General features: G+C 36.6%; 1 protein-coding gene across 1 annotated transcript in view; it reads right to left on the minus strand.

Moving 5' to 3' along the window:
- Positions 1-2,455: 2,455 nt before the first annotated feature.
- RPL10L (ribosomal protein L10 like) overlaps positions 2,456-17,203 on the minus strand; it is a 178,873-nt gene continuing 164,125 nt past the window's right edge. Inside the window, exons 2-4 of the mRNA XM_004055125.5 lie at positions 7,401-7,467; positions 6,601-6,665; positions 2,456-3,760 (exon numbers count right to left, since the gene is read on the minus strand). Of these exons, the coding sequence (XP_004055173.2) occupies positions 2,538-3,209 (672 nt within the window). The 5' untranslated portion in view covers positions 3,210-3,760; positions 6,601-6,665; positions 7,401-7,467 and the 3' untranslated portion in view covers positions 2,456-2,537. The remainder of the gene's footprint in view (positions 3,761-6,600; positions 6,666-7,400; positions 7,468-17,203) is intronic.

Genomic DNA, 17,203 nt, shown 5'->3' on the forward strand with positions numbered 1-17,203 from the left:
GTAAAAAGGCTGAGATTCAAATCCAATCATCCTGACACCGGCTTTTCTTATCTATTGTTAAGTGACAATAACCTCATTTTGAATTATTATTGCAGGTATAATTTAATTATTTTGACTTTACTATTTTTTACCTAATTTGCTGTTAAAAAAGAATACATAGCTATTTTTATGAAAATGAAGTCATTACACTAAAATACAAACAAAAACAAAAGGGCATTAATATAAAGCCAAGAAGATGAATGAGGTGAAATGATGTCTTAGCTCAATCCTTAGATTAATAGTAACATTCTGAGAACCAGAAAGCTCTACTTAAATTATGTAAGGGTAGGCAGTACAAGGCTGCTAAAGCAGAAGTAAAATGCTTGCCAGTGTTAGTGACAGCCAATTCATGGAAGAGCTAATGTACATTTTTTAAAAATTAAAGATTTTCAAGCTAAATATGCTTAATACAGTTGCATATTTTGAGGGAGTAGAAATGATGGATTATATAATAATCATTTATGAAATGTGCTTTTTGAAACTAAATTGATACACTACATAGTCCTACTGAAGTTTTCTTCATCTTCTTATTCAGTCAGCATTTTCCATTAAAACCTATATATTTCATCAATTAAATAAAAAAGTTTCATTGGGCAGTATTTGCTTGAATTTCATTAACTACACTTGTATTTTTTTTATTTAAAATCAGCAAACAGTTCGTTTTATTGCAGCAGTAGAGAAACAGAAATATGTTCCCAAATGCAATTTTCTATTTTGAGCAGAAATTTTAAAATAACGAACTCTGCGAAATTATAATTAAATGATCCTTCAGCCCAATTGTCTTACTATTTTTTTTAAATAATTAGAATGACCCTAAAATAAGAAAATGCTGAAAAAACAAAATAATGACTTGGGGAAAATTAGTAGGAAGGATTTTTAACAAAAACAAGTAAAAGTGCTTGTATGTCAACGTTTAAAAAAAGAATTTATATATAATCTTTATAACGTGAAACTGTGGGAAAATACAAATAAAAAATTTATTGACAGCTACCTACCAGTTTTTAATGCATTAATTTTTAATCATTCATTTCCTCTTCACTCCCGTATCTATATGCATAAACAATTACTGTTACCAATCTCTTAGGGCAAGGAAGTTCATGAGCTTATACTTACCTCTCTCCCTATATATTTAGTTGAGTGCAGAGTTCCAAGTTTGAAGGTCAAGATGTTTTGAGAGGTTTAAGACCAAAGAGAAAGGGAAATAATGAAGATGGAAAATATTTTCAAAGCTGGGCCATGGTTGTACTAGAAGCTAAGGGGTTGCTGATTTTATTGTGTTTTGTATTGCCTTTCCCTTTTGATTATTATTATTATTTAGAGGTTGAATTTTCGTTTTTGAAAGTGTGGTAAAATGCAAATATGAAAAATGTCTTAAAATAGCAACATAGCTTAAATATATACAAATAGGAAATATCTTATAGCAAGGGTCTGAAAGAAATACCCAGCCAGATACAATATGTTAAGACTGACATAGCATTTCTTTAAATAAATGAAATTTAAATAGTAGTGTTTCTTACTATTTCTTTTGTTGTTTTCATTAAATGTGTTGACTTTGAAAAAGAACCGTTAGTATAAAAACACTGAAGGCACTGTTAGCAGGATTGAGATTCAAAAGGCTAAGTCAGTTGTAAAGAACAAGAATTTTTTTTAATGCAGTACAAACTCAGGAATTTTAGCTTATGTAGTTTCAAAAATAAAACAAAAAGCACCTGTGTGATCAACGTAACTCTAATTCAGGGCAAGCACCTACAATTGCAAACTCTCTTTAGGGTCCTTTTATAGTACAGATAACCGATTTAGTGTCATTTTCTCTCTTCTTTTGGTTCTACTGGAGCCCAGATACAAGTAATATGAACTCTGTTGTCACCTATGACCTTTCTATGATGAAAAAAAGATTAGACTGTTATCTCTTGACTGTGAGACAATGTAAAGTTCGTCTGGAAAAGCCTTTTTGAGTGATACTCAATTGTCCTAAGGCTGATAATCAGACGTGTAAGGTAATTCTAAAAACAATGTACAGAAATTTATAGAAAAAAATAAGGCAACCAAGTTTAGAAATAAATTACTTCCAAAGAGGCTGTGGGTGAAATATCACTAATGCCTACTATTATTTTCATCGCTACTGTTTAGTTTATATTCTATAAACAAATTTTTTCACTCAAATCTATTTTTTATTCAAGGAATGATAGCTGCATAACTTATGACTTTACTACAAACAAAACTTTCAACATATTGCTCTATACTCTCCTAAATTTAAAGTATTTGATTAAAACAGCTTTCTCTATAAATTGTATAGTTTTACTGAAGCAAGGAAGGTAACATTTGCCATTAAAACTGCATAAATAGAAAAAAATTCTCTAGTAGTCTATATTCTAAAACATTGGATATTTAAAAAATATTAAAACTTAATAAGTAGTTATTTTTTGCCAGTAAACAGAATTTATTAGTAAGCATAAGTCAGACCAGCATGGCCCAAGGAGACAGTACTGCCAAAGCCTTCATGAGTGCAGAACCCGCCACTTGTCCAAGGGGCCATGACTGGGAACGTACTTGACTCCACAACCATCAGGGATGAGGCGCTTCTTGGCCACCATGTCTTCAAATTCGTCAGCATTAAACTTCGTGAAGCCCCACTTCTTGGAAATATGAATCTTCTGGCGTCCAGGGAACTTGAACTTGGCCCTGCGCAAGGCTTCAATCACATGCTCCTTGTTCTGAAGCTTGGTGCGGATGGACATGATGACTTGACCAATGTGGACCCGGGCCACAGTACCCTGGGGTTTTCCAAAGGCACCTCGCATACCTGTCTGGAGCCTGTCAGCCCCAGCACAGGACAACATCTTGTTGATGCGGATGACATGGAAGGGATGGAGCCGCACTCGCATGTGAAAGCCATCTCTGCCACAACTTTTCACCATGTATTTGTTGGCACAAATACGGGCGGCCTCCAGGGCTTCAGAAGACAGCTGCTCATATTCATCAGACACCATGTGGCCACAGAGTGGGAACTCATCCACTTTTGCCTTCTTTCTACCCAGGTCAAAGATGCGGATCTTGGCATCAGGAACCCCTCGGCAGAAAGGAGATTTTGGGTACGGCTTGTTCTTACAATACCGGTAACAGCGAGCTGGACGGCGGCCCATGGCGACACAGGAACCTCGGCGGCGCATCGAAGTCAAAGTGCGCTCCCTGAACTACGCCTGCGCGCATTTATATACGTTGCCCCTCGTCCCTAGCGGGAACCATAGAGTCCTGAGGAGGATGTGACGACTCACTTTCAGGACATCCCAACCAGAGACGTAGCGCCTGCGTCACCTGGCGCGCTTGAGGTGAGCAGAGTCAGCTGTGGGTAGACTGCCCCTGGCGGCCAGGGAAGGAATTGGGCCCCGCCCCAACTGCACAGCTGCTGCTTCCTTTCTGCTAGCCATCTTGGGCTAGGAACTCTTGCTTTCAGCTTTGCCTTAAGTATAAAAGAGGTTATTTCCAGGCAGGAGAATCTCTTGAGCTCAGGAGTTCGAGGCCAGCCTGGGCAATATAGTGAAACGCTGTCTCTACACACACACACACAAAATCAAATAGCTGGGCATGGAGGCACATGCTTGTAGTCCCAGCTACTCAGGAGGCTGAGGTGGGAGGATCGCCTGGGCCCTGCAGGCAGACACTGCAGTGAGCTGAGATAGCACCACCGCACTCCAGCTTGAGTGACAGAGGGAGACCCTGTCTAAAGAAAAAGAAAAAAAGAAATCCTAGAATTTGAGAGGAAAAATCCTTCCAGTTATTCAACATGCTATTTCCAGTTTGGTCAATTCATTTTCCAGAGCTTGTATCTCACTGTCAGCATTTGTAGATCAATTGCTGTTTCTTGGGTTATGTGGCCACCTTCCCTGGATAAAGTGGTTTCTTGGCATGAGTGCTTTGATGAGACTCAGGAAGAGATGAGAGGAAGAGAAGAGAGAGGGATAAAGAGAAGATATCTGTTGTATCTATAGCTTGGCAATTGTTTTATAAACATGAAACTTTGTTTTTTCTTTATTTGGCCTAAAGAAATGATTTTATTATCAAAATGATATATACAAAATTGAAACACCAACTAGAATTTTTTTAACTTAAGGCTATTTGCATTTTTAAATGTTAAAGCTGCTGAAACTATATAAAAGAGTAACAGTTTGTGTTTCAGTAATCTTTTGCCTCTTCCTAAGAATAAATTTAAACTTTTTTTTCTTCTCAGAGTTTGTAAAAATATTATGACAGGGATCAGAGTGTAGGAAAGGAGGAAGAAGAGAGAGGAAAAGAAATTAATAGTTTACAAACCCTACTTGCATTTTTCTAGCTTTCTTTTTTGTTTTAATGTTGTTTCACAAATCCATTACATCATGGAACAAAATCCCCCCAATGTGAATATATTCTGTCAATACTCTTTGTTTTAAGGGAGAAAAATAACTCCTCCCCTTAAAGTGAGTGGATTTTTACAAAATACTAAAGATAAAACAATTAAATCTCCCAATGTAGAAAACTTTCTCACCTTTAAGAAAGCTTTCTCACTTCCCTTTTCTTCCTTCATTTCTTCTTTCCTCTTTTTCTCAACTAGTTCATGTTTAATATATTGAGATAAAGTAGCTAATACCATGTTGCTCTCACCAAGCTTACAAGCCTAGGAGAGGATTTAGATACTTCTCTTATATCATCATATTACTAAGTGTAAAATGTGCCAAAAAGGAAAAGCAAAGTAAGCCCTGAGACCGTGGGATGAGGCTGGGGATGAGACCTTGATCCAGACTGAGGAATAGACAGGAAAATCTTTATCAGAAAATAAATTTCATGTAGTGACCATTGGCACATGGGGTCTGATGTATAAAAGGCCTGAAGCAGGCAGAAATATGGAACATTTTAAGGAACTTAAAGTCAGGCCAATGTGACTGTGAGTGAGAGAGTGAGTCACATAACATGAGCCCAGAGTGTGTGTATGTGTGAGAGAGAAGGGGTCATGCTTTCATACAGGGCCCATTTTACCAAGTTAGGGATCCTGATCTTTAATGTGAGGCCATTAAAGAGCTTTACATAGGTTTCATCACTCTGGTTATGGTATGGTGAATAGACTGAAACAAGCCCAAAAAAGGTATGCAAGGAGATCAGAAAGGAAGACTTCGCAATACTGCAGAAAACACATAATAACTTGAACATACTTTAAAATATTTGACTTTATATACAAGTTAGTATCTTTTTTATACTACTACATGCTCTGAATCTATGATCGCGCCCCAGAGAGAGGTGTTTGTGAGGCAAAAGGAAGACGCCCAGAGTTTATGTGCCACGACACACTCACCTCCACTTGTCTAATCTCCCACCTGTCTAATGTTGCCAAAACGCTAGAATTATCTGACCAGCAGATGCTGTTTTGCTGTGAGGGCCTGTCTACATAAATTTCTTTCTTTAATCCAAAGCTTGAGCAATCCTGGTTTGTCCGGGTCTGTACCAGTTTTAACATTCAAGTCCTGGGTCCTGCAAAACCCCTTAATACCACGCGAAGTGGGAGGGTTGGCCACCCTACTCCACTCATGCATGAGGCCCTTCACAGTTGCAGATTAGGAGGGAGGAAAGAGGAAAGGGAGGGCCACACTGGGATCCTCTGTTTATACTCCTTTTCCTAACCTTGCAGATATAAGAGGAGAGCCTGTGGAAAAGTGCATGAAGCACCACCATTCTGTTGAAATATTACAAGCATTCCTCTTAATCAATTCCAACATTTTGAGAGTTTCCCTACCTCTCTACTCTTGCCATCCACAGTGTACATCATGCTAAGCAAACCTTGCAAAAATATATAGAACTTGTCTGCTTTGAGATATATAGCTAAGGGAGACACTAATATCATGTATAATAGAGATGGCTTAAAGAATGGGTAGAACATTCACAAGTAGAAATATGGGATATGGTAGAAATGAAGCAAAACAACTTCATAAAACCATTAAGAGATATGAGAACAGAAGTATCTCTATCTGGTTCACTGTTTTGTCCCCTGTTTTTGGCACATTGTGTGACGAGTAGCACAAGGAATACACACACTTCGGAGGTGTGGTGCGGTGTTAATAAACATTTAACAACCTGCTCTTAGTGGAGGTCAGGATTTTGAGGAGAAATCCCTGATTTGTAGTGTTTGCTGATTGATTTGGTAGAAATACTTTTCCCGTCATCAGTTTCAAACATCAGTGTGATTTACTGAGCACAAAGATGGGGAGAGATGTGCACTATCAGCTTCTGTAAGCCAGTGTTAGCCAGCTCCAGCATGCTGCCATTTGGTGTGCATACACAAGACAGAAAAGACAAACTTGTCTGTTGTTAATGCTAATAATGCATATCCTGTAATAATAAATTTTGGAATGATCAGGGAGAGATCTTTTTTAGGAGCCCTTAGAAAGTAGACAGGTACGAATACTTAAACTTGATTCAGCTTTGACTGTGAAACAGTTTCCCTCTGTGGTTTCTCCCTCCGGTTTCACAACCCTTAAGAGGCCTGCAGTATTCTTTACTTATTGATTGTAAGTACTTTGCTTATTGATTACTTACTTGTAATCCTCACTAGTGTGAGAAATACAATCAAATTCCAGATATCCTCTGTCTTCACGCAAAGGCTGGAAAAGAACAGTTCTGTGTATTAGTTCAACACAGCATTTACTTTCCTTTTTTGATATAATCTTTCAAATGTTTCATAATGAGCTAAACCTGACTTTGTTCTCAAAGGGGAACATGCACTGGAGTCTAATGAGTTGAGTGGCACACACCATGGATGCCCTCTCCTGCTACAGGAAGCATCTGCATTGTTGATCATTCAGTCATTATGTAGAGTACCATCACTGGGTGCTTTACAATACACTGCGATTCATAAATCATGTTCCACTTGGACTCTGAATGAAGTGTGAAGGCTCCACTGATGACTAACAGTCATTTTCATCTGGATTTCTTAGTAACTTCACACTGGGGGCTGTAATCTGAATGTATTTGAGAATAGGTGAGCAATTTGACTGTCTATATACAGTATTCCTAGAGTTGAATCATGAATATAAAAGAGCCATGGTTATGGCTGGCCTTTTCTTCAAAGCCAGTGGATTGTGCCTATTGTCATGGCTAAAGAGTGGTCATGCTGCCTGTCTCTCATGCACTTGATTCACAATGGTCTCTTATCTATCGACAAGAAAACATGTAGAAATGCACATTTTTTGAACAGAAATATATTCAGATAATTTTAACTCTTTAGCCCAGCGCCCTAATACATTTTCCTTTTTGACTGGTATTTTCTACATTCTTCTTCTTCTTTCTTTGGGAAGCTTTTTTTACTTTGGATATATGAACTAAGCATGTACACTTACCTTTGTAGTTTGCTTGTAGAGAATGAGTTCCCCCCAAATGAATGACTTTTGACATTGTTCCAGAAAGCTGGAAAAAAGTAGGAAAGTATTAAATCAGGGAGAGGTGGCACAAAAATATGCTTGCTAAAATTTCGTTGATTTTTTTTCCTTATACATTTTAAATTTACTTGTTTAGGTTTCATACTTGTACAAAATGTATAAGCCATTAATTAGTTTTGTATGGTAAGTAATTGAAATGTAGTTTTATAATTATAAATATTTAAGCAATGCTATAAAAAAGATATGATACATAATAAACAATTTGAATCAGCATAAGACTCTACATCAGTTTTTGAAAGCCCTTTTCTCTAAAAAGGGATTAGTTCAATCTGCAAATTTGAGAAACACTGATCTGGGTTAGAGTGCTATGTATGAAGTTTGCCTCCCACATATTGAATGCATAGATTTCCTGTGCTTTAGATCTAAATTCCTGTCTATTCATTTAAAAGGCATAATGATGGGAGCAATGTTGTTACTTCCTTTGCCCAGTTTACTTAACAGTAGTTTGTGTGGTTTACAAGGTTTACAGAAATGCATGAAGCACATATTTAGCTAAATATATAGATTATTTAATCATTTATATCACAACAGCCAACTCTATTTCAGGTTAAATTCATCTTGTACTTTTAATGGATGACTCCTTTATCCATTAAACAGATTTTTTTTTTAATTTCGAAAGTGAGCAATCAACTTTAGTAATTACGTTATGGGTTATTTATTTATGAAACTACTAATTCCAGTTGATAAAGCACTTTGGAAAGCTTTTTAAAAAGCTTTGCTTCACTTATTGTTATAGACCGAATGTTTGTGTGCTCCCAAAATTCATATGTTGAAATTCTAACCCACAAGGTGATGGTATTAGGAGGTGGCGCTTTGGGAGATAACTAGGTCATAAAGGTGAAACTCTTATAAGTAGGTGAATACCATTATAAAAAGAGACCCCGGAGAATACTCTGGCCCTCTTTTTACTACATGAAAATATAATGTGAAGTTGGAAGTCTGCAACTGGAAGAGGATCCTCACCAGAACCCAACCTATACCACTTTGATCTACTACTTCCAGCCTCCAGAATTATGAGAAATAAATTTCTGTTGTTTGTAAGCCACCAGCCTATAGTACTTAGTTACAGCAGCCCAAACTCACTAAGACATCTGTCCAACCTTTTCATTCATTCACATTGTTCGTTCATTCATTAACAAAAAAATAAAAAGGAAATAGATTATGAATACAAAATTAGAGATAAAGCAAATACTTGTTTAAAATGAAAAAGAAAATAAATTGCAAACTATAAGTAGCTAATAAACAGCATTTACATCACAAGCTTTAAAAAAATTTTTAATTGCCTAATCCATCTTTATATTCTTTCTTCTTTATATTTTCTATCTGCATTTGACCATTACTTTCTAAAATATTTATGAAAAGATTGAAAGCTTAATTCAATATGTCCTCTAGTAAATTATTTGAAATTTGTATTGATAACATACAAGATTCTTTTGGCCTCACAACTCAATGTGTATATAATATGTATACTTAGGATTATTGTCAGATTGAGAAAATCTTACATCTTTCATATGTGAACTATAGTATTTCAAAAAATTTCATTTCTCTGGGCACTGACTACTCTCGAGTATTAATGGAAAATCTTCATGACCTAGTTTACAGTTGATATCTTCCTTGTAATATAGCATTTGATGGGATGGAAACCACTTATACCAATTGTACTCAGAAGAACTAATTGTGTGCATCTCTTTCCAACTTTCTAGTTCAGTCACATAATATCGGTAGGTTGAATTGGTGGTAGTGGGAGTATTTACAGCATTGGAAAAACTACAAATCCAGTCTTATTTTCTCCCTGGAGAGCCACTTATTAAACATGTATCAGTACACCACTGTTAATACCTTCTTTCAAGTTATATGCTTCCTTTATTGGTTTCACTAACTAATGTCAGGTCAGCCAGAAACTTCAGGCTTTTTCTAATGAGCTCAAACAATTTATTATTCTCCATTAATTGGATTGTAAAATATTAATAATCTTAGAGCCGATTAACTGCAATTAAAATATTTGCTTAATAAAAGACATTGATATGATCTGAAATTTGTTTTGTCAACAATTTGGTTCTTTATCATTAAATACTTTCTATTGATATTATTCATCTGCATTGCATTTGTTTTACATTCTACTAGTTTTTTACCAATTTTTCTCTTAATTTTTTAATAAATAAATTTGAAATTACTGCCAAATAAGAAGTCTGTATATTTCAGTTGTTTTAAGTGAAATGCTCCAAAATGTCTTTTTCAATTGCAGTGAAAATAATGTATTTCATCACTTTGAATTATTTAAATAAACATTTACCTCTTTGGGCATATATCTTTGTATCAAAATGTTGATGAGTGCCAGATGAGTCAGCACAGGGGTAGTCAGAATACTTTTAGAAGCAGTTCCAACACCAGACACACTAGCAATACCTCATCTATTCATTGATGTGACTACAGAACACATAAACACACCCTATTAAATGTGAACTAAATACATTCTTTAATAACTTTTCCTTTAGCAAGATCCCCACATTGCCAAGATCACTTCAATGATGCCTACTCTCAGGGAGAAGTGTGAAAGAAAGTGGGAGTGCAAAATGGAGGGCAAATTTTATAAAAACAATACATGAGCTCATTGCTAGGGCCCATCCTAGGGCCTGGGGAAGGACCTGTGAACATGAAGATTCCTGAATCCAAGGCTTTATTAATTTTGTTAAAAGTTAATTTTATTTCTGAGCAGGTGATATTACTGTTTTTTTAAATCCCTTTTCATTTTTGCCTACCGAAGTGGTATTCTTCTCCCATTTGCTTTCTACAGACCCAATGTCTTCAGAAATCTCCGAAAAATATTTATACCCTAACTACCCTCAGGTCCTTTACTTACACTAAAGTTCTTTACTGTCCTAAAGTCCTTAACTGTCCTTAAGTCCTTTACTCACAATAAGGACTTGAGGGCAGATGGGGTATAAATATTGTTTACTCATTTCCTTTTACTTACTAAAATGTAGGTTATAGTTTTCAACTTAAAAGTGTTTCTCTCTTAAGATTTCCAAGATCAAAGCCTTACAATAAAAAACACGGGTAATAATAGTAAACAACTTCAAAATCATGAATTAAGACAAATATTTTGGTGCATGGGACTATACAGATTCTTCTAAAATCATAGTTTATATTTTAATTGGTTGAAGAAATAAAACTATTTAATACATGTTGGTTTGTTATTTGAAAAAGAATCTGTATACTTGCTGAATTTTTTATAATGAAATAGATTCTAGAGGTATTAGTAATTATTTAAACATTAAAATAAAATAAAACACTAGATATCGGGGGAACCAGCACCCAATATTTTAACGTAAGTGCTTTCTATTTTCCCTAAGTGTTGGCTGGTCTGATAAATAAAGAGAAAGAGTACAGAGAGGAATTTCACAGCTGGGCCTCCGGGGGTGACATCACGTATTGGTGGGACCATGATGATGACCCCAAGACGCAAAACCAGCAAGTTTTATTAGGGATTTTAAAAGGGGAGGGGGTGTATGAACACGGAGTAGGTCACAAGGATCACATGCTTCAAAGGGCCATAAAGATCACAAGGCAAAGGCAAAATTAGAATTACTGATGAGGATCTATGTCCCGCTGTGCATGTATTGTTTTCATAAACATCTTGACAGGAAACAGGGTTCGAGAGCAGAGAACTGGTCTGACTAGAATTTACCAGGGTGGAGTTTCCCAATCCTAGTAAGCCTGAGGGTACTGCAGGAGACCAGGGCATATTTCAGTCCTTATCTCAACCGCATAAGACAGACACTCCCAGAGCAGCCGTCTATAGACCTCCCCCCAGGAATGTACGCCTTTTCCAGGGTTATTCCTTGCTGGGAAAAGAATTCAGTGATATCTGTCCTACTTGCACATCCATTTATAGGCTTTCTGCAAGAAGAAAAATATGGCTCTATTCTGCCCAACCACGCAGGCAGTCAGACCTTATGGTTATCTTCCCTTGTTCCCTGAAAATCGCTGTTATTCTGTTCTTTTTAGGGGTGCACTGATTTCATACTGTTCAAACACACATGTTTTACAATCAGATTTCATATTGTTCAAACACACATATTCTACAATCAATTTGTACAATAGTGGTCCTGAGGTGACATACATTCTCAGCTTACGAAGATAACAGGATTAAGAGATTAAAGACAGGTATAAGAAATTATAAGAGCATTATTAGGGAAGTGATAAATGTCCATGAAATACTCACAATTTATGTTCCAAGACTGCAGTAAAGACAGGCGTAAGAAATTATAAAAGTATTAATTTTGGAAACTGATAAATGTCCATGAAATCTTCACAATTTATGTTCTTCTGCCATGGCTTCAGCTGGTCCCTCCATTCGGGATCCCTGACTTCCTGCAACAACTAGAAGAAAAGACACAGGAAGTCATTATATTATTGAAGTGGGAAAGGCTTATTGAAGCAAGACACAAAGAACAGAACCTGTAAAGGAAACTTGTGACATCATAAAATATTTAAATATCTGCAACATTAAAATGTATATATTATATACATATATGCACATTTTAATCATACATACAGGTATATGGATATAAAGTTCTCAATATTGAGACACACAGAATCTCACACACACACACTCTGTAAGTCACAGTTTTTTTTACTTTATTTTTAGACAATGTTTTCCTAACAGTGCTCTGGATTTGATCTTTGCCTGGAAGCTATTTCTGAATTTGAAAATTGTTTGCCATTTGGATAATCTGGGAATGAAAAACGGTTTTATTTTGAAATCAGTAAATTTTGGCTCTTTTATATTCAACCATCTGTTCATTAGCTAATCTCTCTCTTCATTTTATTATATGCAAATAGAAGAAGCCAGGTGGCACTTTCAACACTTTGCCTGAAATCCCTTTAGCCAGATATCCAGTTCATTAAGCACATTTGCTATTTTCTATGCTACCACAGGGAACAACATTGCTAAACTTTCTGCCAGGAAGTAACAACGGATTTCTTTTCTCTAATTTCCAATCACATTTTTCTCACTTTTTATTAGGTGCTCACCAAAAGCCTTTCAAGTCCCTTCAGCATTTTATCAATGATCTCAAGGTACTTCCAGTATTTTTCCAGTGCTGAATCTGAAAGACACTGCCACCTATTTAAAATTTGGGTCCATAGCATCCTACCTCTAGTATCCCAAATCTGTGTCAATAATCTGTGACTATGTGACATGAAGCAATAGTTTTTTTACTATTATCACTAAGGTTTCTGAGAGTTTATTAGGTTCAGCTAGGAAGTCCTTGCTCGGGACTTTTTCACGCAGTTCTGTCAGATGGTGACTGAAAACAACTTGAAGGCCTTTCACATACATAGATTTAGTTGCCTCTGGCTTTTGGCTGGGGTCTCCCCAGGCGCTGTTAATAAAATTTTCTGCACTTAGCCTCTCCATGTGTCCTGGGCTTCCTTGAAGCATTGTTTGTGTATTTCAAGGGATGGCATCTCAAGAGTGGAGCCAGACAGTTTTTATGTTGCCTTTTGCCACCTAGCCTTGGAAGGCTTGCAATATCACTGCCACCACATTTTATTTGTTAAAAGTTAGTCACTGAGGAGACTTACGGAATGGTGAAGAAAGGACCTATGAAAATCTGTTTCTCCATAAAGGCAGTAAGAACACTGGCAAAAGTTGTTAAAATCAACTTTTTCAGAACTCTGGAAACTAAACTAAGACCTGCAACAGTCCAAGGAACGTTTATTCTAGAAAACTTGCTTCTCCTCAAGGACAGTGAGCTTTGTGGTTAACTTGCCCTTGTCCATTTCCTTTTCTTCAGATCCATGGCTGCTGTGAAAGCAGGCAAGCAACCACTAGGGGGGCTGACTGGGTAAAGAGCTTTTCCTAAAGCTCCATCTCCAGAGAATTGTCACAATTTGACTTGTTTGTTGGTACCCCAGTAAAACCTCATACACAGGGCTGTTGTTATTTGATCTAAATCAGAGCTTGCTCAGTGGGAAAAGCTCTATTACTGAGTTGTTTGTTGGAAACAATCAATAAATAGCAATTGTTTAGTATCGCAGCTGCCTGAGGTGGAAATACCCATTGGGAAAAACAAGAGACTGGCCAAAAGACTTAAAAGAAAGCTCTTGGGAATGAGATATCTATAAAGAGCTTTGAAGAGGTCTGACATAATTCTGGGGGTACAGAAAACCACACACATGTAAAGGGGTGTGTACATGCTCCAGAAATCCTGAGAAGGCTCTAATCTCTTGCCTTTGGCTGGCCTTGGGTCCCTGTGTAAAAGTAAAGCCTAAGACAGAGTTGTAAACTGTGAGAACATTGAAGGAATGCCTCAATATATATGTAAATCCCGGCCACATCCTGGTGTGTTTTGGTGACTTGAGGCCCTCCCTAGTTCATGGGATTAACTGGAAGAGACTTCCTCACATTAACTATGCAATGAGCAGGTGTCCTTGTGCAGGAGTTGTGACCTGCAGAATTATTGCCAGTTGGATAAGCCTACAATTTACTTCTTTCATCCTTGGCTGAGAATGTGAATTTGCAATTGTCGGCAGAGAGAGGAAGAAACTGTTCCACTCGGGTTCAAGGAGCATACAGAGAGAAGGCAGGGAAGAAGGAACATGTGCAGCCTTTCAGTATGAGTAAAGTCAACATTTGAAATGCACGTTACCTGCCTGAGGGGTTCCAGAGTGTTGTGAGCCTCTGATCTTCACGGTAAAGAGGCCTATTGGAAGTTGGAGGTTATTTTTATAATTTTGAACTTTTTATCGGTATTCTTTGGTGATTCTCATACTTTCCTTTAATTCTATAGACATTATTTTTATTCGTCTTTGAAGATATTTATAATAGTTAATTTTAAGCCTTTGTCTAATAAGGCCAACATGTGAACTTCCTTTGGGACAGTTTCTATGCATTCCTTTTTTTCTTCTATCTATGGATAATACCTGTTTCTTTGAGTTCCCGTACATTTGAATAGAAAAATGGGTTAAATATCATATGGCAGCTCAAGAAATCAGATCTCTGTCTTCCCATTTGTTGTTATTGTTATTGTTGCTACTACTGTTGCTCTTTATTTGACTAATAGCATTTCTGGAGTAATTCTTTCAAGGTTTTATTCCCTGTTGTGTGTACCGGTTAAAAGATACTGCTCAGTTAGCTTAGTGATCTGCTAATGATTGGAATGACTGGACAGATATTTTCTTAATTGCTTTGAACCAATATGCTTTCCACTCTTGGCTGAAGGGATTTATGTGTCTGTGTATATATACATATATATATTTTGGCACATATTTTAAATTGTATTTTATTTTCACATTTACACATTCAGGAAACCACTCTGAGAAAAGGAAAGTCAGGGCCACCTTTAAGCAAAGGAAAGTAAGGGCCACCTGGCTCCCTCTTCCACCCTGTCTCAGCAGCACCATGCAGACTCAAGCTGGCGGTCATCCCAGGAAATTGTCCAGAGTCTCAACAGCCCTGGCTGTGGATGGCCTCTAAAACAGTTGCTGTGGCTTGCCCTGCACCAGGGCCTCCCTCAGTGCCTGGAAGCTGTGGTGTTGGAGGCTGTCTGGGCCCAGGATTTTATTGCTGGTAAACTTGGTTATCTACCTTCCAGTCACGTGGTCCAGGATGGTGGCATGATCAGAACTAGGTCCGGTGGTGCCCATTTTGCTGAGATGAAAGGAATGGAAATGTGTAAACTGCACTCAATTCTGTGATGCTGGCATGTTCCCCCTGCAAGTCTTCATCCCTAAGGGGCAGGGGTGGGGAGGTCCTGGAGGATACAGGTAGAGACCCACTGCTGACCACCCACGTGGGGCAAGTCAGGACTAATGTGCCCAAATTCACAGTGGCATGAGCCCCAAGATGATGATTCTCCCCAAATTGATAATTGATTTAAAATTTCAATACAGGCTTTATCAAAATCATTGCTGCTTTTTTTTTTGGTGGAAATTGTTAATTAAGCTGATCCTAAGTTTGTGTAGAACTGCAAGAGATCCAGAATATTCATTAAAGTCTTGAAAAAGCCAAACAAAGTTGGAGGACTGACACTTCTCAATTTCATAACTTATTGAAAAGTTACAATAATCAAGACAATGTGGTCCTGGAGTAAGGATAAACACACATGCGTGTGCGCACACACACACACACACACCAGTTGAATATAATTGAGGGCTCTGAAGTAAGCTCTTTTATTTATGGGCAGCCAATTTTTGACAAAAGTGTCAAGGCAATTCAAACGGAGAAAGAACAGTCATTTCAACAAATGGCTCTGAGACAACAGCTATACATTAAAAAGGACAAGGCTGGACCTCAACTTCAAACCACATAAAAATTTAACTCAAAATGGATTATAGACCTAAATATAAGAACTAAAAATGTAAGACTCTTAGAAAAAAATACTGTAATAAAACTTCATGATTCCTTTTATACAGCACCAAAATGAAAAATGACAAAGGAAAAAAATAGAAAAATTGGACTGCATCAATTTAAAAAATCTTGCATGCTTCAAACAACACCTGCAGGAAAATGTAATGATAACTCATAGAATGCGGGAAAATATTTCTTACATATACATCTTTTCACACTGATCAGCATACCCTAGCTAACTTCATGTATAGATTTAACTAGAGTTTGTCCTTTAATGTATTTTTAAAAGACATAAACCAAATGGTAGCATAAGTTGGAAATGTTTTAAAAATGTACTTTGGAGTAGTTTTAGCTATTACATTTATGCCAGTTGAAACGATGTAAAAGGTGTACAGATAGCCTTTATTAATAGCATATCACAGTAGGAGCTGAACTGGATGCTTTGCATTTCTTTTCTGCCTTGCTATATTTAATACAAATAAAATGCATATATTTCACAAAAAAACAGTATTTTGAAAAACTCTTCATGATGCATATTTTGTTCAAGCCCATTATTTCCAGAAATACACATTAACACTTCAGCTTTATTTGGTACTTTTAAAATAATAAAATGGGGATAAATTGAAACCTAAGAATAATCCTTTAGATAAGCATGAAATATTAAATAAATAGGTTATTAATGACTAATTTAGAATAGTGTGAAACAGTACTCCTAAGCAACTCTTAACTAATTCTCAAATGCAACTCTTACTAATTTTGAAAAACAAAAATCCAACCAAGCATTTCAGGATGTGTGTTTTTCATGAAACATCATTACCAGAAGATATAATTCCTGATAAGCTACATATTGCAGCATTTGTATATTGCACAAATTATTTTCATGAATGAGATGATCAATTAAAATGATTATTATAAAGTAGTTAGCTACTGTAGATAAATAATATCAATATAGTTAAAATGTGTAGAGATCAGGATATTATAGTACATTAATTTTTAATTTCAACATTGATCTAGTGTTGGAATCCCAACTCATCTTTACTGTGTGATGGATATAGTTTCATCCTCCTGGAAAGTGACTTATAGAAAGGATTTCACTTTGTCTGGCACATCAAGATTCACACATCCTCTCCTAATTACAACAGTGGCAGTTCCTCATCCAATCAGTAGCACAGTGAATCAGACACTATCTCTTGACTACAGCTGCATGGATCTGTCAGCTCCAAACTTGTTCAATCTCAGTGTTCTGACTGGTATTCTCTTCTCTATTTCTTAAACAAAGTCTAATTTTAATTAAGATTTAAGCTATGGTAAAACTTAGGTTGTGATTTGTATGTTACTCACCTGTTAA

This window comes from Gorilla gorilla, chromosome 15 (assembly GCF_029281585.2).
Source record: "Gorilla gorilla gorilla isolate KB3781 chromosome 15, NHGRI_mGorGor1-v2.1_pri, whole genome shotgun sequence".
NCBI classification, from domain to species: domain Eukaryota; kingdom Metazoa; phylum Chordata; class Mammalia; order Primates; family Hominidae; genus Gorilla; species Gorilla gorilla.